At 39.8% G+C, this 24,507-nt stretch overlaps 1 protein-coding gene across 4 annotated transcripts in view; it reads left to right on the top strand.

Annotated features, from left to right (window-relative positions):
- The window catches only part of FHOD3 (formin homology 2 domain containing 3), a 386,715-nt gene that overhangs the window by 288,212 nt on the left and 73,996 nt on the right, over positions 1-24,507 (top strand). For 2 of the 4 annotated variants that reach the window (XM_086468854.1, XM_086468852.1), the window contains 5 exons: positions 559-660; positions 2,945-3,322; positions 6,864-6,989; positions 18,014-18,148; positions 21,485-21,535. In XM_086468854.1, the coding sequence (XP_086324980.1) occupies positions 559-660; positions 2,945-3,322; positions 6,864-6,989; positions 18,014-18,148; positions 21,485-21,535 (792 nt within the window). The remainder of the gene's footprint in view (positions 1-558; positions 661-2,944; positions 3,323-6,863; positions 6,990-18,013; positions 18,149-21,484; positions 21,536-24,507) is intronic. The other 2 variants (XM_086468855.1, XM_086468856.1) reach the window with 2 other exon arrangements.

Genomic DNA, 24,507 nt, shown 5'->3' with positions numbered 1-24,507 from the left:
CTGATTTGGTCTCTCTGTTATTTCTAACTTAATGGTTCTCCCTGTTCTCTTTTCCAGTTGAGCTATCGGTTGCTTAACAGGAATGTTTTATTTGTGTTAATTTAGAAAGTGTGATGTCCAGTGCCAGCTGTCCCATGCCAGCACAGCGTGTACTGTCCTTTAAATCAATCAGGCACAGCTTAATAACTAATGAGTTGAACATTGGTATTGTCATGAGTGTTTTCCATTAATGCCTCTGCAGATAGGGCATCAGCAAATGGAAAGCCAAGCTCGAGAAAAAATAATGGCATCTTTGGGGTCATAAAAATTAATAGTAAGAAATTTAAAGAGGGGCGAGATAAAATGTTTGTATTGGTAGCTACTCTTGCACCAACACATACTTAGTGAGAAGTTTTCGGTGTTTTTCTGACTAACGTAGAGGGGCCATAACTCCCCCTCAGTGTTTTCCTTCCATTTCTAACTTCATTGCATTTCTTTTTCTGGGGACTCATGTCGTTTTCTCTTCCACCTTCTCTCTTTCCATCGCACTGCATGCCTCTTTCCTTGGTCTGACCTCAGAGAGGAGGAAGAGTATGAAGAGGAGGAAGAAGAACAGCCAGTCACAGAGCCAAATACTGAGGATGAGGGGGAGGAAGAGGCCAGTAGGCAGGTCAAAGCCAGGTACCGGGATTTAGAATCGTCCCTCCACCTTTTCCTCAGGCTCTGGCATGAGCTCACCAGCACAGTGTGCAGCAGCATCTACCTCTTCACTCGCATTCCTAGATCACCTGTTAAATCCACGCTCCTGAGGAATTCTTTTTGCAATTAAAAGCTTTGTGGTGTGTGTGTCAATGGAAACATGTTTAATTATATAGGCTCAGTGCACTAAGAACTGTCTGCACTCACTCCCTTTGTACAAAATGAGTAATGCTCACAAATCTTAAAAGATTTAGCAGAAAGCATAACTTCTAAGCATGGCTTAGGTTTATCTTTTTAGTTAAGGCGATGGTGAAACATTGCAGTGCTTTGTTGGCGATGTTGCTTCGTTTCTTAGGTGATACAATCTTAATGGCAATATCTGTCCCTATGAAGAAGATTGACATTTTTTGAATGCTGCCTCTGATTTCTATCAATTTTGTTCATGTTTTAATAGGAAAGAACTACTTCAAGGCAAAGCTGATAGATATAGATATATATCATTTTATACATACCTGCCCATCTGTGTATATACGGATATAAACAAACCACCTATCAAAACAATATTCTCCTGTAAAATTTTCCACTTATTTCTGAGGTATATATGGATTTGGCATCTGGAAACTTTATCCTAGTAAATTGGAAGAAAGAAAATATGTTCGTTCTTCCAGACAGCCATTTGATTTAGGTTAAATTGTTTGGCTTTGCAGCTCGGCAAATGAGATTGGATTTTGGTTTTTTTTAAATCAACCACATTCATGCAGACATCGTACAGCACAGGAGGAAAAAAGGAAACTGTTTAATGTGCGAACTCCAAAGAAAATACTGTACTGTTGTTATTAATATCTTCCAGTCTTGCAAATCTTGCCAATGGCTGCCTGAAATTTCAAAATTAAGTGATAATTTCCTCAAATCCAATTCTTAAAAGTCAAAGCTAAGACATAAGTTATTAGTAAATCGCATGAGTATACTGAAATAAAATACTGAAAAAAACAAGGAAGAGCCATGTAAAGGGCATGATGTGCTTTTAGGTTATTGATCTTTTAAAATAATAGTTACTTTGAGATAACTGGGTGATATTCCCATGACTTTTCTAAATACCTCCTTTCACTGTCAGTGTAGCGTAACAAAAATGGTTTGTACCCTGGCCGTTCATGTTAGATGCTGTCAGGACACGTAGGACTAGCCTGGCTTCAGTGACTCCTGTCATGCACAGCTGGTGCAATAGATGAATGTTTCCAGATTGCCCACTGTGCTTCTGTTGTGAGAATAATTACCTGGTATATACCTGATGATTAACTTCATAATATCCTAACATATAACAGGCATTAGGGTTTTGTTGCATACACAGTGCCAAACCCACACTCCTCAAATAAGGGCCATGCTTGCATGCCTGTAGGTGTATTGCAGAGGTGGTCTCAGGAGAGTGAAATCAGCCACCTGCCAAGTGATCAAGCCCAAAGCCCATGTACGGTGTTTATGCTGGAGGTACTAGGAAAACAGATATCAGAGTGTAGATCCTATGGCTTTTCACCTGCCTTGCTGCTTCTGTCACTTCACTAAAGCAAAGCAGATGTGTTTTCCGTTGTGCTTCATGCGCCTCTGCAGGTCTCTAACACCAACATGGGATGCTGACGAGGGAAATTAGTGCCTTCATACCTAGACAAATGATCTGGTACAGCATTACTTTTGAAATAATTCTAAACCTTAATTTTGACAGAACGGTGCTGATTGAGTATTTTTTATTTTTGTATTTGTTGGGTGAGTGTTCTTAGTAAAAAGATGAGATCACAAGGGAAGATGATAATCAGATATCTGGCCTTCAAGAGGCAGTCATGCAGATTGTGTCTTGAAGCATCTATACTCTGTGGACCATGTTATCCAGTGTTGAGACTGCTTTGTACTGCTCTGACAATGCTTACAACCTAGCTTCAGATACTTGAAAATTGTTCAGAAAGTGGTTGTGAAAGGTTCAGGCAAATTAGTTCTGAAGCCTGTGGGTTAAATCCCTTCCTTTCCTTTAAGCAGAGTTGCTTCCATTCCTCACTATTTCCAGCCCCAAGAAGAATCCCACTGGGGTACAAAGATGTGAGTTCTCTTATTTTATTTTAAAAGATATTATGATTGTCTAAATTTGGGAAGTTTTTCATTGTCTGACTCTCCTTGACTTTATATTTTTTCCTGCAAGCGGTACTATCTATTGATCTCTTTTCCCTGTTTTTCTCTCCTTCCCTTCCCTTCCCTTCCTCATGATGTTTTCCTCCTGCAGTGGGGTTCCAAGTGCGTGGGAGGCTGTGAATGAAAACCTTTCACGGTGTTCTGATTCTTCAGCCATCTCCAACGCCATTTCTCCAGCTGAGAGGCCTCTCTCCTCCTCTAGAGCAAAGAGCTCTTCTAGCAGCTCTTCTTCTGTGCCTGACTCATCTGTCTCTCATCATAATTCTGTCCTTTCATCACCATCTTCACCTGCAGCAGCGTTGCTAAGCTCTTCCCAAAATTCATCAGCATCCATTACTCCAAAGGCATCTCCAACGGTGGAGAAATTACCTTATGTACCACATACTCCTTTTCACCTCTTCTCGTATGACTTTGAAGAGTCTCCAGCATCTGTGAAAGAAAAGGAAGCAGAAGTGATGAGGGAAAACAGGTAGATTTTGTACAGCTGACATTAATTTTTAGATAAATTAATAACACCTTTCAAGAGTTTTATGGTGGTAACAATGTACTCTCTGTGTTCTATTACTGCCGGAACATACTGTATTAGTTTTAGTGCTGTAAGCCTGTATTTTGATTTGATTGATATTCTCCCCTTGCCTTTGTTGTTCTCATTTCATCTTGCTCCTCGTCAAGGTCTTAATAAGTTAATAAGTATCCTGGCCTCCTCTATACAGCAGTAGATAAATAATCTGTGATTTGGGAAATCATAGAAAGGAGCTCCATTTTGCTCTCATTTACAACAATGTAATTTGCAGACATGATTTCATGAAAATTAATGGAGCTCTTCTGCTATAAAACCAGGAGAGATCAGATGAGCACGTGGAACTCAGGGGTAAAATCCTGGCTTCAAAGACTGAACTGCCAAATCCTGCATTTGTTGTTAGATTAAGGTGCATGTCCCTGTGATGTGCAATTTCAACTTGTGCTTGTAATAAGAGAAGTAGATTAAACCCTATAAAGAGAATATAGCACTCAGAAGAGACAGTTTTTCCTCCACAACATCTGCTCTGTTCAGTTCTTCCTCATGCATTTCTCTTAGTTTTTAATTTTAATTTTTAATTTCCCCATCCCACCCATTTAAAAACAACAACAAATTGTTTTGTCTCAATCTGTTTTCAAGTAAAACAGATTGACAATAGGTAACACTAAAACCAGTGCTAGAAAATCACCTTGAAAAGAGGTTGATTTTTAGCTGTCTCTCCCAGTGGTCAGTGTTCTTTGAATTAGGTGCTGAAAACGTACACCTGTATTGTGAGCATATTTATTTCTTCCTTTTTCCAGCAGTCCTTCTGAACTTCTGCATGTGAACAAATATTTTGATAGATTTGATCCTTTTAATTTTCAATCTTTCACTTAGGTGGGTGTTTTTTGTCGCTTTTTTATTTCACTGAAAAGCCTGTAAACCCAAGTGGCTGTTGACAAGGCACTTAGTTCCAAGGTCTGTCCTTACCTGCAGCTTGAACACTGAAATTCCTCTAAATTTTCATTTTCCTGCATAGGTGCAATTTTTCCTTAGGCCTCTCACGCTCATTTATTGCTCTCTCATTGTTGGTGCTACTAGAGTTATACTTTTTTAGAGACTAGGTTCCTAAATACCTCCTCTTTCTGGAATACCTCTTGTTCCTGCAATATTTAGTATTTCTGCAGTGATCTTTTTTTTTTTTTTTCCGCTGACCATCCTTATGCTTGTTACCACGTAGGATCAAGTGCGTGGTGTGGGGGAGGATTGTGCTGGGTTTATTTGGAGAAAAAGAAAGGCAAAGTTTGTACAATTTGGGCAGTAATGTGTTCATAAAAGAGGTAAACATCTGGGGTTTCTTCAGAGCCAAGGCTCCTGGGACAAGGCCGTTGCATTTGTATATGAGACAAGAAAGGAAAATGGAAGTAATAGCTACTGCCAGGGGAAGGTTGGAAAAATAAACATTGTGTACAAGATGCAGACTTAACCTGATGTGCCAATTTTGCCTTGCTACTGTTCCAGCATCTCTCTCTCCCTCTAAATTTGATATATAGGAATGCTGTATCTAGGCCAGTCCCTCTGAATTTGATTTTGTTAAAACTTGTAGGTCTGAGTCCATAGAAGGTGTATTCTCTCCATTTTATTGAGAGTTATCATTGGACTAATTGAAATTTGTTGGTCTGAAAAAAGGATTCTGTGCTGTGTCAGCTTTTTCATGGGGCAAAGGAGAAGAAAACAAATGGTTGATAAGAAAGTCTTTCAGTTGATTGAAATGGAAACAGAGGTTTCTGTGAGTGTTAGGAACACCACAGATGAGCTCTGAGTTGTTCTCGAGACAACAGAGTTTTCTCATTGCTTGCTCAGTACAGGCACGTGCAGAACATTTTCTGAGCTGAGCCTGCTGGAGAGAAGAGCCATACCAGGTCTGTGCTACCAGGGAGGCCCCGCATTGTACAGCTACACAGCCCTCCACCAGGCCGCTGTCTTCAGTTTTCAGTTTCTAGTTAGTTTTCTTTTAGGGTAGGTGTGCCAGGAAGGCAATTATTTCCTGCAAAATTCCTTTGGTAGCTCAGAAATGTGCATGTTAGCATGTTTTCCAAAATTAGTCCCCTGTTCCTGGGCATGGTGTCTCAAAAATAGGTGATGGTGGTGGGGTGTTTTCTAAAACATAAACCTGGAATTGTTGCCAAAGGGGGCATGTTCTCTAAAGCACTATCCCTACCATTATACAAACCCCTAACTGAAATCTCTTCTGATGTTAACACGGGCCTTGGCAGGCAGCAAGGCTGTTGTACCCTAAAGAATGAAGCTTGAAACTTTGAAGGAAATTTTGCGTGGCTAGATGAGTATGCTAAATGGAGCTGAAGGAAACCATCCAGCCTCTTCAAATAAAATTGCTGAGTGAAATTACGGAGTGCTGATGTGTGAGGGAGAAGAAGCAGCAGAAAAAAAGATATGGTGAAGGAGGTATATCTTATGAATTATAATAAGAAAAATGGTGTTTCCCTTTTTTCTGAAATCAGTTTTGTCATTTGGATGAGTTGGCCTTGTGGAGTACTCAGCTACAGAGCATCATGTGCTTTCTGTGTGGGAAAATGGTATCGTCTGTGAACAGAAATGTTAACATTTTCTCAAATCAGGAATCTCTCTTTGACAAGCTGTTTAAGTATGATGGTTAAAAGGCACAGCAAAGCAACCCAACTGCCTTTTCTATTCAGTGCAGGAGCCAGGATGGAAACATTGATACAAGGGACTCTGGGGAGGTGGCCATTCCAGGAGTCCTGGAAACAATTTTTCTTTGATCAGCAATCTCATATTGAAGTCAAGCAGTTTTTTGTTGGGTTTTTTTTTTGGTTGGTTTTTTTTTTTTAAGAGGGGGAATGGCTGATAGAAATTTCTAAAGCCATGCTTCCGGAGCTAGGTCTTTTTAACCATGGTGGTGATTTTTTACAGACATTGTAAGTAATAGCACATAAGATATGACTTATGTTGAGAGAGGGGAAAGAAAAAACCACCTGCTTTAATTGAAAAAAATGTGGATGCTTTCCATTTATAATGCGAACATTCAGAAATCATTTTCAGATCGTGTCTCGGGAATGCTGCTTTTTTTTTTTTTCCTTAATTTCACTGGATACAAATACTGATGACTTGGACTGGTTTGATCCCTTCTCTAATGGCTGGGTATCGGCTCCCAAAACAGCTAATAATTTTGAGTAACTGAGCAGTGATTTAAGTGTTCCTGCTCTGAGTTGTCACTTGGGAGGACCATTCTAGTCTCTCATTTTCCATATCAATAGCTCACTATTTGAATCAAGTATGTCCACGACATCATTGATATTAAAATGTTGAAGCTGGGATTAGAGCAATATTTTCAGAAGGTGGATGTTGGAGAAGTGCTGGGGTATGGGATCACTGCTGCCCCCTAAAGAAGAGGATTTATTGCCACATGCCTGCTTGCTGATGGATTCTTTCTGTCTCTCCCTTTCTCCTACTTTCCTTCCCATTTCTTCAGATACAATAGCTATGGCAGCAGCTCTTACTCTTCTCCGCGACCTTACTCTGGTGTGAGTGCCCCTACAACACCCACTTCTCGTTATGGGACAACTCTTTCACCGCCTCAAGAGACCAAATCTGACAGGTTTGTAAATTATTAAGTGTTTTGACAACAGTTCCTTTGTAGACAGGACTAAGGAGAGAAGCATAAGCTGTTCTGTATCATAGAATCACAGAATGGTTTGGGTTGGAAGGGACGTTCAAGATCACCTAGTTCCAACCCCCCTGCCATGGGCAGGGACACCTCCCGCTCGACCAGGTTGCTCCAAGCCCCATCCAGCCTGGCCTTGAACACTGCCAGGGAGGGGGCAGCCACAGCTTCTCTGGGCAACATGTTCCAGTGTCTCACCGCCCTCACCCTGAAGAATTTCTTCCTAATGTCTAATCTGAGTGAGTACTGGAGATATCTTCTACGCACATCTTTTCTAACATTGGGAAAAAAATGGACAAAAATCTAGACACGTTCATTTCCTACTCATTCTCAAGCCTTTCGCTGACTTGGTGTTTAAAGGGTGGATGTATTTCTATCCCACTTCTGCTTCTTCCACTTAAATGGATAAAACAGTTGCTTCACACGTATGCTGTTCTAAGTATTAAAAGGTGAATTAAAACACATTTTATTTCTTTCCATTTTGAAAAGTAAATTCAGGCAGATCTATTTTCACTTCTATCACCTTAAATCAACTACAAAATCTCAGAAATGTGCTTAGCTCAGAATTTCCTAGGCCGTAATTTTGTTCTTCCTTGAAAATACATAATATATCTCATTGTATTTCATCAAGTGCAAAACATTTCTTGCTGTACGTAAAGCAAACGCATAATAACCTACCAGTTATCAGCTCACTTTAAAAAAAAAAAAGAAAAAAAAATCAAAAATGGGGAAAAAAAACACACCAGCAACAAAAAAGCAGTATTTTGAACAGTCAAAATACTCTTTTGAATTATGTAAGGTACTAGGGGAAGAAAAAAGATAGGAAAATGTTATGGATACATTGAAGAAATTCTTTTTGGCAAGAGATTTGGATCACCAGAAATTAGCTGACTGTTAAAAGCTGAAAGTAAATGACAGCTTCAAAGGATGTCATGCTGAGTTTAAGGAAGAAAGATAGAAGTTTTTAATTAATTTCATTAGGTAATTTAATATAATAATTTAATTAAATAATTTCCAATTAGGCCATATGGGATTTCGATTGTTTGTTGCTGAATTGGCCTCTAATTCATAAAAATGTATATAGAAATACATATATACAAATGTTTGTGTGTGTACATATATATGTTTGAACCTACCTAATGCCTCACATCCCTTCCAGTCTACTACTACGAATGGTTCAAGTTAGGTTCTTCCAGCATACATGTATTTCTAGCCATGAGGTATTGATTTAATCCTTTTTTTCAAGTGAGTAATTACATTAAGGTTATCTTTGGAGAAGGGCATTGTTTTACATTTGCTCATCTTCCTAGAGTAACTTGCCTCGATTTGCCTTTCCTGATCTGAATTAAATTACTGCCAAGTGAAACCATAATAAAAACTCTAACCTGGCATTTTCATGCCCTTTTACTTCAGAGAAATACATGTAAGATAAGCAAGAATTAAAAGTATCGCACTGCATTTGAAGTTTTAGATTTCCAAGCCCCTGCTGTTATAAGCTTCTGATGGCTACTGCAGCAAAGAAACCCCAAAGTGGTCAAGACGCTGAGATGGCTAAAGATCATTGGGCCTGTCCTGGAAGAGGTTGATCACGCTGGCCCTGCTCCAGCAAAGGAAGCAAGCTTTCATTGCAGCGTGCACGTAAGTGCGTTGCTGGTTTGGAGCCAAAATGCCTTGGCCTCACAGGATGAAGCTGTAAAATTCACAGATTCATGGAGGGTCAGGGTAGAGGGGAGGTCTGTAATCATCTGTTGTGACCTGTAATGGGTCTCACAGAAGCTAAATGAAAGACCCCTGTACCTTCATGTGTTTTTAAGTGGCAGTTCATGACTTCTCCTGGAAAACGTTCCAATATTTATCATCACTGCTAGGAAAATATTTCATATTTTGAGGGAGGTTTGCCCAGCAGCATCTTCCAGCATCTTACACCTCGTTCTGCTTTTCTCTGTGAAACTGGAAGGTGCTCTGCCTTCACTGTCAGACCTCTCATACATGTTTTAAGTCTCTGAACACAGTGCTCGGAGTTGCATCTCTGTCTTTCCTTCAGGTTACATTTACTGCTTTCCAACTCGCATTCTCTACTCGTTTAAATTTGCAGTTTCGTGTTCATTATAATTGAACTTACCAGGATTTGTGCATTCTTATATTTGAGGAATGTTACAGCCTGATGCTTGTTGTATATTAGCCTCTGAGAAGTGTGAAAAACGTGTGTACGCCGCAGCTGTGTGTTGTCTGCAGAATAGATGCAGTTATTTCTTGAAAGATATTTAAATTTACATGTTCAGACGCCATTTTGCATCAAGTCTAGGTTTTTTTCAGTGTGCTGCCGTTGCAGATGTATAGTTCAGCAGGCTTTAATGGAGTGGGTGCTTTGAAGAAGGGCAGAAACCTGCTTTTATTTCATTGTCCTGAAAGACGTAGGTTGCAGAAGTGCCCACACAGAGATCAACAGAGAGAACTTGCTCATTGGAGAGTAATCTGTGCAGCACATGACGCAACGCTTGGCGCTAATTAGCAAGCAGAAAGTATTGTGGAAATTTTCACAGTCTTCTATCAATGGTGTTTGCCTTAGATTGTGTAAACATTATTTCCTACCTCCTGATGGTAAAAATTTACATGGATTCAAACACAAAAAAAAGTTAAAAGAGAGAGGGGGAGAGGAAGACACTTGATAAGAAGCAGATGCATATCTATGGTTAGCTCTAAGGTAAGTTTTCTGCTTTCAGCTTACGATTACAGTTATCCAAAGCCTCCACAGACAGATTCCTGTCTTTTATCATGCAGGGAAGATCTTCAGATGCAGTTCCTGGTACTGTTTATCTGACCTTCGAGAATGACGAGGAAGGAAGAAGCAGCATTTAGAGCAGTGCCCAGCAAAATGATTCATGCGCCATTCAGTTACCCTGACAGGCCTTTCAAACCCTTGGCTGCATTTTGCTTATGTAAACAAGAGCTACAACTTAGGTGGAAATAAGCAGTGTGGTTGACATTTTGACATTCATACTTTTTAAACCCTCTTTGGCTAGGATCAGTATGGAATCCGAAAGAGCAGTATAATTCAGTGCAAAAGTAACTAGATTTTATTCTTTGAAATCCACATAATGTATATATTTCTGATTGTACAGCAAAAGAAAAGGCTTACTTGACTGTTTCTCGGTTTCTAAATTCAGCTGCAGCCTTTTGCCAACTTCTTGCAATACTGTTGTTCTGTCTCATTTCTCTGGGTCCCCTGTGGAGAGGCATGTTTCTGAAAGTGCATATTGCAGCCATGGGAATCCTGCTGAAGGAGGGCAAATTGCAGGGCACCTTCAGTTCAGCCCTTCACTGGGAGAGAAGAAAGGGTGTATTGGTTCTCTCATATCTCTGCTTGTGAAAGTTGCTCCTAATGCATAAAAAGTATAACCCAGTCCAAAAAAATATAGATCTTGATAGACCTCATAAATTTTGGTAACAAAGGGGAAGAGCAAAATGTGGCTGGAGCACACCAGGAAGAAAAGCATTTTTCTGTAGCTCCAAGTTGCTGCCTTGCCTGGGAGAAGAAGGTGTTGTGAGAGTCTTCTATATTTCTATGCCTTGTGCTTACACCTAGGATGTTTCTGTTTAGCCAAAGACTGTCTTCTCAGACTCTGAATCAAAGACGATCACTCAAATTGAGAGCTGCATCCTGGAATCTGTAGCTGGACAGCAAGCTCATTACTTGCCAAACTTCACACCCCCTCATAGTGTGTTTTTGGTGGTGAAGCGTATGCGTTGTTGATCATGGCCATAGTTAAGAGTTGACCTGAAGGAGACTTAACTTCTAAGGCAAGAGCTCCTGAATTTAGCACCAGCTTTAATTCATTCCAGTGCCAGAAAAATATCCTGCTGGTGTGTTTGCCAAGGTATGTTTCTTCTGATGTATTTGCCAGGAGATGGTTCCCACTGGGCTTGATAGTCAAACAGTAGTGCAGTTAGCCTGGCTCGAAAAGCCTTCTTCTCAGGGCACTGTGTGCTGAAGGAGCAGGAGTTCGTGGTCCCTATTCTCTTGCCTCTATCTGTTAAATCAAATGCCAGAAAGTTCAGCTTGCAAACCTCCACTTCAGGATCCTCTTGGCCAATCACTGTGAACTTAGTCTCCACCTCTGGCTGGTCCCTCTGAAGTTCTTCCAACCTCCAAGCTTGGTAAGGGCCTGCTATGGTGTTTGCAAATTATTCCTGTTTGATCCACTCTTCAACTTTTCCAGACTATTAGAAAATAGACTTAAGAAAGATGAAACATGTTTCACATCCCTTAATCTGATTTCTGTTTTACTTGTTCTGTGATCTACAGCAGTACGTTACTTTGAATGTTGAGTGTTCATCTGCATGTTCTTACATATCTTTTAAAGGAAATGTATATTCAAGCATTTATTTCTACAGGTGCACACAGACACTGAGATTAGCATGGCTAGATTATAGGTGACCTTTTCTCCACTGATTTTAAAGGCACTTTAAACACCATACCTGAAATGTAAACATGAAGTGCAGCAAAAGTCTGCAAATACTCTTCTTTTGAGTTTTATTGCCTCTCCAGGTGCCTAAAAGAGTGATTTTCTGGCAATCTGGTGCTTTTTTTTCAAATTTCTGTCTCTTAAAAGCAAAACAAATCAAAACAAAAACTGCTTGAGAATGCTAAACAGCTTTTCAGTTGCACTTGCTACTAAAATTAAAGGTCCCTATAACTGACAGTAGCAGGGAGGTGCTGCTCGATGACGCTTCTTGGCAGGTTCTCTCTTTTTTTCTGTTTTGTTTGGTTTTGGTTTTTTTTTAGCCATCACTAGTCTGCACTCTGGAGTTACCTGCAGCTGTTAAGCACTAGGGAAAAAAAGAGAAACCTATGGAACGAAACGCACTATACAGCCTACAAAGCTGCCGCTCTCCCAAGATCAGCTCCTCTTTCCTTCGCTTTCTATTCTTTCTGCTTCTACCATCTTCTGCGTGTCTTAATACATACTTCTGGGCTATCAGACCAGAGACTGTGGCTGTTTGTTCTTGTGGTAAATGCCAAGCACATCCTTCACTCTGAATAACATTATGAGGAAGGGATAGCTTGGTAGTTAAAAACAGTGGCCCAAGGCAAAAGCCTCAACTTTATTGCTGAGATTTTAAGAAAAAAAAGCGACCTTAGGAATTACTTGATGATTTACAATTTGGGAAGCAGCAGTGGCTTACACTGGCTTAGCTGCTTGTTGAACTACTGTGTAAGCAGAATGCTTGATTGCAGCTTTGTAAGCTTCATCATAGGGCATATGTTTAAAGACAAGGCGTGAGCCAGGTTACGGTTCTGGAGTGCAACGTGTTGCGTGTATGTAGAAAGTCCTCATGCATGGCCCTGGCTCTGCGCAGCTCTGCCCCGCTGTGACTTTATTTTGTGTAGCCCCTCAGGCCAATTAAAAGTCTAATGTTAATCAGTTTTTCTCTTGCTCATTCTGAAAGGAAGTGTTAGTCAGTAGTTTTATCTCTCAATTTTGTGTTTATTTTTGAGAGAAGTTTTGTAAGGATTCCTCAAGTAATGTTTAGTCTATTTGCAAAATCTTATATCAACATGCTTTTGAATTTGCCATGTCATGTAGGGAGACATAACACACACAGTTTCTTTAACTGTGAAAAGCAATATGGCTCTTGGCAGCTTTGCCTCCTCTTTTGTCTCTTTCTAAGCTGGAAAGCGAACTTATTTTTGTTAAAGCCAAGAGACATTTAGAGTTACTGAAGGCCTGAGTAGGAGCTGCCAATTGTTGTTCCCTCTCTGTAGAATTTCCATGATTGCTGGAGCAGGAGCACTTTGGAAAAATTAGTGCTTTCTTATTAAGGTTATTAATGATTCTGACCCTTGTTAAATTGAAGAAGATCCTGGTAAACCTTATGACCGAAAGGGATTTCCTCTCATAAGTCATCTGGTTGGGTTTTTTTAGCTCCTAAAAATATACATTTGTATTTTGTATTCTTGCTACCCATTTGATACCCATTTCCTTTTAGCAAATTTTAAAAATTCAACTAACAGAGGAAAATGCAGCCACAAAAGAAGAGTATTTCAGAATTAATGTGAGTGAAGAACATTTGAATTTGATAATTGCAATTTTGCTGTAACTAAGTGGCTTAGAGTAAGACAGAAATATTTTCTTCAATTTTCAACAAGATCAGAGTAATTCAGGTTACATATTTCACTTCACGATATATAACCTGTGGTGCAGTATTGTGAGAAAACTGCAAGTACTTGCAAAAACGTGTGGCATACCTTGTTTCTGCCTGAGCTTGTGCTTTTAATAATGGTTACTAATTCGACTGCTGTAGGTCAGTAAATGCTGTAGGTCAGGTTAGTTGAATTTTTATTCAGAAGAGTTTTGGCCTGCAATCAGTGTTTTGGCTTTGTATCCTCTGCCCTGTGTATATTTTCATTGCCTTTTTTCCTTCTTTTATTTTCCTATTCTTTGCTCTTTCCTGTCTTCTTCCGACAAGATAAGTAACTAATGACCTCTTTGGCCCCAGGTCCTAATGCTATGGTATGGAGCTATATTCACAGTTCCCAGACTTTACGTATTCTTGCTCTGTGTGTTCTTTCTGAAATGAGAGCGTAATAACATAGCTTGTTTAGCTTTTGCTGGTTTTAACAGCAGGCAGAAGAAAGATTTTCTTAATATTTTTGTATTAACAGTCCATTTTTAATAGCCTTCTATTCTCTACAAGGATAAAAATAGTAGTCAAAGTAAGCATCCTTCTGGATTGTATTTGTGGAATTGAACAAATGGTTGATATTACCAGCTGGTAACATATGACACCAGTATTAAAATGCTGGCATATATTAGCTATAATGCTGTTTTGAGTGATCACTCTATTATGCTTTCATTGAGTATTCACATACTCTTTTCTGTTAAAATCTCTTACCACCTCTTATTCAATGCCAGAATTTTTTTTAGCCTTTTCCTTGCTTACCCATTTTTAAAATGCAGCCTATGGCAGTAAGACTTAAATATTCCTGAGCCTGAAGTTACTGCCCCCCTTTAAACAGCACCAAAGTGCCAAAATTGCCTGAAGGCTCAGCCCAAACATTACCACGGGCTTGTTTGGCCAGTCCCACTGCCATTTACAATTCAAATATGAGTTCATCAAAAGGGAACCTTTACTTTAGCGTTATTGCCGGGGGGAATAGAGACCAAAAAAAAACAAAACAGATTTTGCAGGCGAATCAAGCATAGACAAATTCCCTTTCAGTTTGTTTAGAGTATTTGAGGAATACCTCTTACTGCTTGCTTTTCCTTCTGGCTGTTTTAGAGGTTTGTACACCCTGAAAGTAACACCTGTTTCCTCCAAGTTTAGCTTATGCAAATCTAGAAAATTAAGGATAGAGTGTACTAAATACTAAAATCCGCTCATTTACAGTTGCAGTTCGCATTAAAAAGAGGATTGATGCACCCCAATACCAGTTGAGTTAAAGTGTTCGGTAGCAACAGTGAAGCTGTGGGTTTATGCAGTTTCATAAGGCAAATGATCTCAGCGTCTGGTGCGAGGTATGGACTTCACCAAGGGGAGATGTGTCCGGTTGAGTGGACTGAGTCTAACCAGTACGTGAGCACTAACTCAGCAAAATCAGTGCTGTTTCTTTGCCTGTCCTTTTCTAAATGTGACTGAAAACCCAAAACATGACTATTTGTGGTTTTAGAAGTCAGTGCCACGCAAGGAATAAGCTGACTATATTCTTCTCTGCTTAATTGTGAGCTGTTTCAACAGAACCTTCTCACAGCTTTGACTGTTAGTTTTGACCATTTTGTGCAATAAACTGTTGTATGCAATATGGCAGTCCAGAACTGACTGTATGGGACAAATTAAGTGAATCAGGTATGTTGTGTGTGCTATATTGTAGGTTGTAACTCAGCTGGAGAACGGACTCCTATAATAACCGGTGGGAAATAGCAAGTTTTGGCTAGTTATTATTGATTTGATTAGTTTCCAAGAGGTGGCAAACTAACATGGCACATGGATATTCAGTTTCAGTTTCTTAGACATGGGCTTTTTTATTTAATGGCTATATGGCTGTGGGTCTTTTTAGATTGTGAGGCTGCTGTTCATACGTCTGCAAATTTTAGCCAAGTGAGCAACGCTAGCCAAACTGTGCTAGAACAAACCTCCAAACAAGGTGTTAGGGCATGTGGAGACATTTTACTACCAGGGACAGGTTAGAATCCCATCTGCAGTTCTAAGCGGCACGTCTCCATGCGATTCCTCTGTAATCCCTTGGATAAGAATGTGTATTTACTGTGGAGCCCCAAGGAGTCTAGTCAGGGCTGAAGGTTTCCAACCTGCTGTGCAGACCTACAATCACTCTTTTGGTCTGTCAGCATCACCCTGTCCTTCCCCTTACTTTTCCTACAGGTTTTATTAAGTCATAACTTCCTTTGACTCCAAATGGAGTTTTCAGACTTCAGGGCAGCTGGGTGGGATCGGACGGGGTGGGATAGCAAGATAAATACGCAGAACAGGTGCAAGCACAGACTTGATAGGGACCCTCTTTTTGCCGTCTCTTCCAGTTTATTTCCAGGTGTCTTCACGTGGAGGCACTGACCAGTTTTCCCCTCCTGAGAGCAATTTTTGATGATATATCCAACCTTATTGCCATGGTTTTTCATGTACATGGGATGGAGCTCTAGCTTTTGAATCTTAGTACAGTGGTGCTACTGTTTCTGCTGAGAGCTTTCTCTTGCAACATGCACTGAAAGGTCAAAAGTTAAAAGAAATTTAAAATATGTTCAAGGGAAAATTTGCCACACGTACTTGACTATCAGGGTTTGGGGATTTTTTTCCCCTTTCCTTAGTGCTGAGGCATATTAGAGATTTTTATGGTTTTGAGTGTGATCCAGCATTGATACTGTAGCTCTGGAGGAGTGCCAGCAGGGAGGCTTACAGAATATCAAGTTTTATACCTTCTTATGTAATGTTTATGCGGGTGGGATATGACATATTGAAATTCAATTTATTGAAATTATTGAAATTATATTCATACTGCCTGGCTGCCAGTGGGGCTGAAAGGGCTATGTATTGTGGTGTTCCTGCTTGCAAAGACACAGATGCTCAGGGAAGATCAGTTTGCATTACTGTTTTTATCTTCTCCTGCACCTATTTTCACTGGTGAACTGGTGGCATTAAACTAGATGCCTACATTGTGCAGCCACAGGCATGTAAATAAATAAGAGAAAGGGTCTGAGTTCTTAAAAATAGTGAAAATTTATTCAGGTTTGCATTGCAGGTTTGGGAAACTTCCTTTAGACAGAGTTTAGTTTCTTTTCAGAAAAAGCAATATCTATTTTTCTCATTAATCCTTTCATTGGAAAACTCACGTTACAACAATGCACAGAAACCATTCTACGTGAGTTACGCCTTTTTGATTTTATCAGTCTAATTCAATCAGTGTGGATACATTTACATCTGTATAAAGCTACCTCGTACAATAGAGATTTGTCCTGTCTAAAAGACAGAAAGAAAGACATGTTTACTCTGAGGTCACTCTGTTGCCATGTGGAAGGTTAGTGGTACCAATACCACCATATTGGAGGAAAGATGTATGAAAGGAGCCACTCTCCTAGCCGAAGTAGCACTTGCAGTAAATAAAAACAAAAAAACTATGTCAAGATCAATCTATATGCAAATATAAATGTGGCTTTTTAAAAGTGTATTTGCTGCTTGAAACTGTTTAATCTCAAAGAAAAAAATCATTTACATATTTGAGAAGTCTTTACTCTAGAGGCTGCCATTTCTGACAAAATGGTCCCACTTGGGCATTTACTCAGCTTATCTCATGCATCTTAATAGCCTCCTGAACGACAGCTAGAAATTTGATGTTCATTGCTGGTGGGGACATTGAGCCTTCTTCATTACAGTACCACAGAGCATCCAGTTTGTAGTTACGGTCAGAGGACTGCAGAGAAAGTCCCCTTTTGGACTAATTCTTGCCTAGCCATAAAGCAGGTGACAGTAAACTGTTCTTTTTGTTCACTGTGGACAGAACAGGAATGAATGGGTCTAAATGGCAAAAAAAGACATTTAGGCTAGACTGCAGAGAAGCCTTTCTTACTGGCAGGGGTAGTTAAGCACTAGATATGGGTGTGGTACATCCATCATTAAGGTTTTTTAAGACAGGTCAGACAAATGTTTTTCAAGAATGCTTTGAGAAGACTAAATCCTGCCCTGGGCAAGGAGAGGAAAATGGATTATCTCTTCTCCTCCAGCCCCATTTCCTCTGATTTTTTTAATAGCAATTTTGATGCCACTTAATGGTTATCATAACTAGCTGTGCTGTCCCTGTGTATTTTGCTGATGTGTTCCTATATGTGATGCGTTTTGCTCTTGCAGCACATGCAGTGAGGAAATCACGATAACAGAATTTGTCAATGTATAAAGGAAAATATGCCCCTACTTAAGAGAGCATTAAAATTCTGAATGGCAGTTTTGACATCTTCTTTTACTTTTGTTTTCCTGTATACAGGATTCTCAGATGTTTGGACAATATCTGCTTTTAACGTCATTACATAACGTGGTTGAAAAGTGCTGGAAAAATAGTCCACTTTTTTTTTTTTTTTTTTTTTTAATTTCACAAATTGTTTACAGGATTCAGCTTTTCAGTTAACAGGATTCTACAGTAAAAAAAAAAATATTTAGAAAATATTGGAGTTGAACTAAACTGAAGAATTCTTATGCATACTTTAGCTGTGCTTCAGAAATTTGGCAATTTAAGAAGCCTGCTACTCTATCTGTCATTTTTAAGCTTATCACAGTATCTAAAAATCAATTTAGCAAGAAGATACTTAGCCAGTGCTTTGAAGTGTCCATACATAAATATTTCCATGTCATTCTATTGGTTGGGATTATGTTACTTTCTGAATGATTGCCACTCCTTTTTTGCCAGTATAATCAATAAAAGTGACACTGAGAAATCTGATCTTCATTCTCTGCAGGCCAGCTTTGGGTGGTCTCCTTACATCATCTTTTCGGCAGCACCAGGAGTCCTTGGCAGCAGAAAGAGAAAGACGACGTCAGGAGAGAGAAGAAAGGTTGCAAAGGATAGAACGTGAAGAAAGAAACAAATTCAAGTAGGAACCAAATTTGCTCTGTCCGTTGCTTTATCGTGTGTTGGATTTGTAAATCACTGAGACATTCAATTGCAAAATAATTGAATTGATGAATAGTTTGTGTGTCTCTTTAGATACCTTTATTTATCTAACTGTCTTAATATATTGATATATTAAACACATCGTGGTGAATTTTAGCATTTGATAAACCAGCGATTTTTTGAAAGAGAGCTATGTATGTGCCAGTTCTACTGTCTGGGTATCTGCAGAGGCCAGGTTTTATTAGGTAATATACTCCTCAAAGTATCATCTCAGTGAGACACGGTGTTTGAAGATGAAACAGTGGGAGGAAGGTATCAAGAAAGGAGGAAGGGGCAGCACTGAGACATTTTTGCTGCCTTGGGATGTATTGTCCTTTTCCCACTTTTCTGTACATGTGTCTCTTCCTGTTGGAAACAGCAACTGACAGAAAGTAATTATCAAAATTGTTGCTCAAACTGGGGCCAGACAAAGGCCTCAGCTGAACACAGGATTTGCCATTTTCACATTTGAGAACGTGTTGTCTGTTGTGGGATCATAGGGTGTGCTGCCTGAGGATAGTAAGAGCCAAGCTTCTTCTCCTTCTGTTAAATCCGTGCCTGGAAATCCCAGCACAGGCATTAGCAAAGACTGCAGTGGGCTTAGGGTAGGTAAGGAGCCTATACCTGAAGTGGTCTGTTTGCCTACTGAAGGACATACACTAAGAAACGAATTTGTTTCCTCATAAACAGGAGTGAAAAGTAAACGCACTTTTAGTAGTTAGAAGACATAATGTGGTAATCTAAAGAATGGTAGGATAAGTGTTTCATAGCCTTGGAGCTGGTATTTAGGGAAAGATGGCACTGGGTTTCATGTGAGCTTGTTTATTAGTATGCAGGATTGTTTTCACTGTAATCATCTCTTTACTAAGAAGTGGAAATGGTCTGTGTCATAGTGAATTTGGAAAGAGGAGTAACTTACTAGTGGTTGGTTGGTTGGTTGGTTTGAAGGAGATACTCTCCTGGCTCCAGAAGATAGCTAGTTTAGAAGAAAATGAGAGGCAGAGGGAAGGTGGAAGAGCACCATAATAGGATCTTTGGCAGCCAACAGCTGCCCAAGTTCTCCTGAAACAGAAACAATCAGGTCTCAGTCTTAAAGCCTCTTCCAGAAACTCTCCCTCTAAGTGGTATCATCAGGCTGCAGCAGGCTGCCATGGACAGCCAACATGATCTTTCAGAAAGGAAACTCCCAGACCAAAAAAGCCACCAGGACATTTGGCAGCTTGACCTGTTTGAATAACAGATCTGCACATTTCACTAGAGGTTGGCTACAGTAGTTGTTCTGTCACTGAAAGAGCTTTCTTAAAGTCAGAAAAGCAAATTTTTTAAAATATACATCTTCATCCCATTACTCCAGAGTCAGAAACTGTTTAACTGAACACCGTGATTGTGTTGCGTATTTAAGATGACAGTTTTTCAATGCCCAGTGTTTTCATCTTCTAGATTTGAGTTCCCTGGTCACCCAAAAGTTATGGCTTGAGTTTGAGTAGAGGGTCTCCAAAGTCACCAAACTTCACAGACAGGCCGCATCCCACAGTTGATTAAGCAGTCTGGCAGGAGGAGGACAAAGCCACAGCAAACAGTCATGGACAGTTTCGTAAGAGATCTTGGGATTACATTATCGTATCATCAGTCTGGCTAGAAACCCAGTCTCTGAAGATGTATTTTTGATTAAAAATAGCACTTGCAATTCACGGCCTTTAAACTCGTGAGCAGTACTGGATCTACCATCGTGACTCATTTGTTATCTCAGTCTTTCCAACTCTGCCTTGAGAACATTGCACTAGGTTCTGGCACCATTATTGACAAATTGAGGATAATTTAAAGGAGAGCATCACCAGTTGTGAAAGAGCTTGGTTTGAGGACAGTTGTTAAAAAGCTTCATAAGCTATTGCTAGCAAGAGGAATACTTTAGATAATGAACATTTTTCTCATTAGAAGGACTGTCATACCCGTTGCATATATAGAACAGTATGTCCTAAAATACAAAGGTTATTCTTCAGCTGTAGGGAAGGGTGAAAGTTGTCAGAGAGGAGAGAGTAATGTTAAAATTTGCATGCTGAAAAATTCCTGGATTTTTTTTTTCCCTTGGAGTTATTCCCATAGCTATTGTAACTCCAAAGAATACTCTGAAAATGTTATGAAAGTATAATCAGCTCAGGGATTCAAAGGATGTGGAGATAACCTGAAGCAGTAATATGTGTTCCCTGTTCATGGACTTTTGAAGACCACTTGCAAGCAGTTGTTTGATAGCTATTGGTATAGTAGATGATAAGAAATTAATTTGATGACACAATATAAAGAGAAAAAATAGTGTTTTTTCATAAATGGAGTAGTTCTGAAAAATCTTTCTGGTACTCACAGGTTATGCTATGGAAGAATCTAACGTATAAGGTGAAACTCTCATTAGTTTTGCCCACCAGATTCAACAAAATATTAAAAATACAAAGAAACTATCTTGCTGTGATATTGAAGCAGGCTGGACATTTACTGAGCTCTGAGTTCAATTTGCATCCACATTTGTGGATGTGACAGGCCTGCCTGAAATCACAGTGCTGAGGTGTCCAGCAAAGTTGACTTGGCAAAAGCTGAATATATAAGTTACTTGAGGAGTTGTGGGAGGAGCAGCTGAGATAGAGGGAGGTTTGTATCTAAAACTCGGGGTGAAAAATAAGGAAGTGAAAGGTTGTTACCTGTCCGATGATCCTGTATGCACCTTGTGAGAACAAAGAATTGCCCTAATCGGCGATGCTGTTCCGCTGTCCCGTTTCCAACCGTGGCAACTAAAACACACCGAGGAAAGGTACATTAGAAGAAGGGCTGTTTCAGTATGCTCCCTGCCTTGGTCTAGCCTGCCAGGTGCCGTGGTCACTGTTTCGGGGCATTCTAGTTGGAGCAAATGAGCAGTTTAATAGCCACTAATGTGCCTGCTCATTATGAGTGAGTCTAGTTCATTGTATCTAGTTTCACATACCAGGTTTCAAAATGTACTTCAAGTTCTTCACTTCTGGTTTGGTTTTTTTTTTTTATAATTACTTGTAATGACCTTCCAGACTACATATCTGATGTACACATACCTGTGGTATATGATTGGATAAGTGTAAACACACACTTTTCAGCCTGTTTTACAAAAACAAACTAATAATTTTTGTCAACAACAGCCTTTATTGTCTCCATCAGCTTGTTTGTACTGCTCTTGGTTTCTCCTACTGTACTTATACTTCTGTTACTTACCTGTTCTTCTGGTTTCCTCTGCAATTTACTGCAATTCTCTTTTTAGCCGCGATTATTTAGACAAAAGAGAAGAACTAAGACAAGCAAGAGAAGAGAGGTTTGTATATAACGCATCCATCCTTCCCTTTGGTTGTTTGCACTTCCTGTATTCTTTAATGTGGAGCTGTAGCATATTTACATTTTTAACTCTGCATGCACAGGACACATTTATTCCAAAACACTTGTATCAGAAAGCAGTTGTTTCATTAAAGAGACAAATGAAGTCCAGCTGTAAGCACCGCAATAAATGAAGAGCAGTGGGACTGGAATGCATAAGAATGATTGATGATCTATCGTTTATCTATCTGTGTGGAAAATAAGCTTACTCCATTTGCCTCAGAAATTTGCCCAAATTTAGTATAGCTATAAATTGAATAAGCCTGTCTTTCTCACCCAGTGGGTCCCAGGCTTTCTGGAGGGTCGGAAAAGGCAACTGAGGATAAAGGAAATTGGGGTCACAAGCATTGCAAAACTGCAGTCACAGGCTGACAGAAATGGTTCTGATCCACTCCCAGCAATTTTTTATCTTTCAGGGCCAAGTTTTCTTTGCCAATCTCTCTAAACATCAGCGAGTAAATTACAAAGCTTAGTAGAGTTTATCATTAGGGCATTGTTTTAGTTTTATTTAAATAGCACATTTAAAGGGACTGAGGGTTTGGAGTTTTTCCCTTTTTTAAATTCAATTAAGTAGTTTATAAACTCTGGGCTAGGCTGGGATCTCTGTGCTTATGAAAGCACATTTTTCAAGGAATACTTGACTAAAGATCTTTGCTTTTCAGTAGCTTTATCTCTACCTTCACTAGTAATTACACCCTGGAGGGAGCTCTTGTTTTTACCTGGAAAATATGCATATTACTGAACAAATAGTAGATGAAAAATCATCCAGATTGCTTCAGTTCAGCTTTTATGGTCCTCCAGAGGTTACTCTCTGGAGATACTTTTGGATTGTCAAGAATTGGCATTACATTATCAAACTATGAGAGCAGCCATCTCAGAAACCATTGTGTTGCTGCGTTTTGGGTGGTTTGTTGGTTTTGGTTTGTTTCTTCTTTTGTTTTATTTTGTTTTTTCACAAAATCATCATACAGGAGGCAGCTTGTTTCTGCAGACTGAAGTCTGCTCTGCTGTGGCTGAAGCAGCTAGTATTGAAAAATGATTTTGACATCTCTAAGGGTAAGACAAGGTGGATGGGCTTGCCTTTGTCCTTCCAGCCAAAACAGTTACAAGTAATTTAAAGCGTTTTCTGAAATGAAACGCATCTGAGCTCATAAGCATCATACACTGATCTTAGCTGAGTAAAACCTTTTGCAGCAAGCGTGCTCGTCAGCAAGGTTTGAAACAAATTAGAAGCGAGCTCTCCAGTGCTTTCAAGTTGTAAGGGAACATGCCGAGTAAACAGGAGTATTTCTGGGGAGGTGTTCACCAGCAGGGCATCACTGCCATGCAATCTGAGACAATTGCACTGGTCAGTAGGAATGTGTCTTTATCCTTAGGGCTCTTTTGAACTGAAATGTTAAACTACAAGTTCCATAAAGAGGAAAGACACATGTTTGCTTTGACAGCACATAAATACTGGAGAAAACTTCTGCAAGTGAAGTCTGGCACCAGTAGTCCATTACATTGACTTTCTGTAACTTTTTTTTTTTTTTTAACAAGCACTTTTGCACAAATGAAGTTTCGTTCCTATAGCAAGTTGCATGTTGACTTGTTTTAAGAGAATGCAGGGACTGTAAGAAAATGCTATAGCCAAGGTGCTAAAATCCTAGTTAAAATCTGGATTGTACATTTTTTCTGTGTCATTTCGGGAAAGTAGGAGGAGAGAATATTGACCACATAGGAAAGGGTCTGTTAAAAGCACTGGTTTGTCTAAATTCCGTCAGCCCTTTGGAGCATTCTGTGTACTACCACGTCACCCTGGAGCTCCAGAATACAGGCACCCCCTTTTGTAGTGGCTCTGGGGTGGCCTCGGTATGAGGGAGAAAGATTGCTGCATTTTCAAGGGTTTTGAGTGTAGCTCAGCACTATTCGTTTCATGTGTTCTTGCTGCTCGATGATTTGAGGCCTTTTTTACTTTGCTTGGTTGTGTGTTTTCCAGTGGTAATTTAAGAATAAACCCAAGAAAGGTGAGGTCCCAAGCCCCCTCTAGTGTGATTTACAGCTCAAATGCTTTCCACCCCATGACTTTGTTGGTAGATGAACATTTTAGGTCACCCTCAGGCCATTGCTCAGAGACCTGGAGAACTCACAGGGATATTTTCATCTACTTGAAGGTGATTAGTGGAATGTCATGTTCATGAGGTATACCAAACGGATAGCCCACAGACTTTTGGCTCGTCTATAGAGAAGAGTCAGCATAGGCATGATGATGTGTGCAGGTTTCCACGACTTAAAGGAATATGGCAGTATGTACAGAGGCAATGTGTCGATCCTGTAGTGGAGGAACTAATTGCAGCAGAGGGATGGTAGCTCATCCTTTCAACTCCTTCAGATTTTGGTCTTCATGAGACCTTGTGTATTTGATGCTGGCATTCATTCGTTGTTAAGACATCCAGCAGAAATAAAAAATAACCTAACCAAATGTATTTATCAAGTGTGAAGTGTTAATTACCAATACTTGAATGATTTTTATTTCTCTGTTAAATTGCTATATATGCTTCCCATTTACGCTAGTGTGCTGCCATAAGAACTGCTGTTCTGGTTCTCTTTTTTTTCTTTGGTATAACAAACAGATACATTTTGAGAATGCACATCTTGATTATAGTCCTCTGCTTTTCTGGTTGGCTGTGCAGTGCACAGCTACAGAAGCGAAAATGTTAAAGCAGCTGAAAAAGAGCTGAGGACAATAAAATGTTGTAGCTCCCCCCCGTTACAGAAGGATCCATCTAGATCTTTGTTGTAGTCTGTTGGCAAACTGCAAAACCCTCCTCGGCGGCAGCCAGCTGGGCTGTACCTGTTGGAGCTAAGTGATCAATTTGAATGGCTCTTTATGAGGCTGAAGTCCCATGTGCTCTACTTGTGAGGAGGTGGAAG

Source organism: Leptosomus discolor, chromosome 8, assembly GCF_034619465.1.
Source record: "Leptosomus discolor isolate bLepDis1 chromosome 8, bLepDis1.hap2, whole genome shotgun sequence".
In the NCBI taxonomy this organism is placed as follows: Eukaryota; Metazoa; Chordata; class Aves; order Leptosomiformes; family Leptosomidae; genus Leptosomus; species Leptosomus discolor.
The sequence above is the reverse complement of the archived record's forward strand: the minus strand, read 5'-3'. Positions and strand labels throughout refer to the sequence as shown.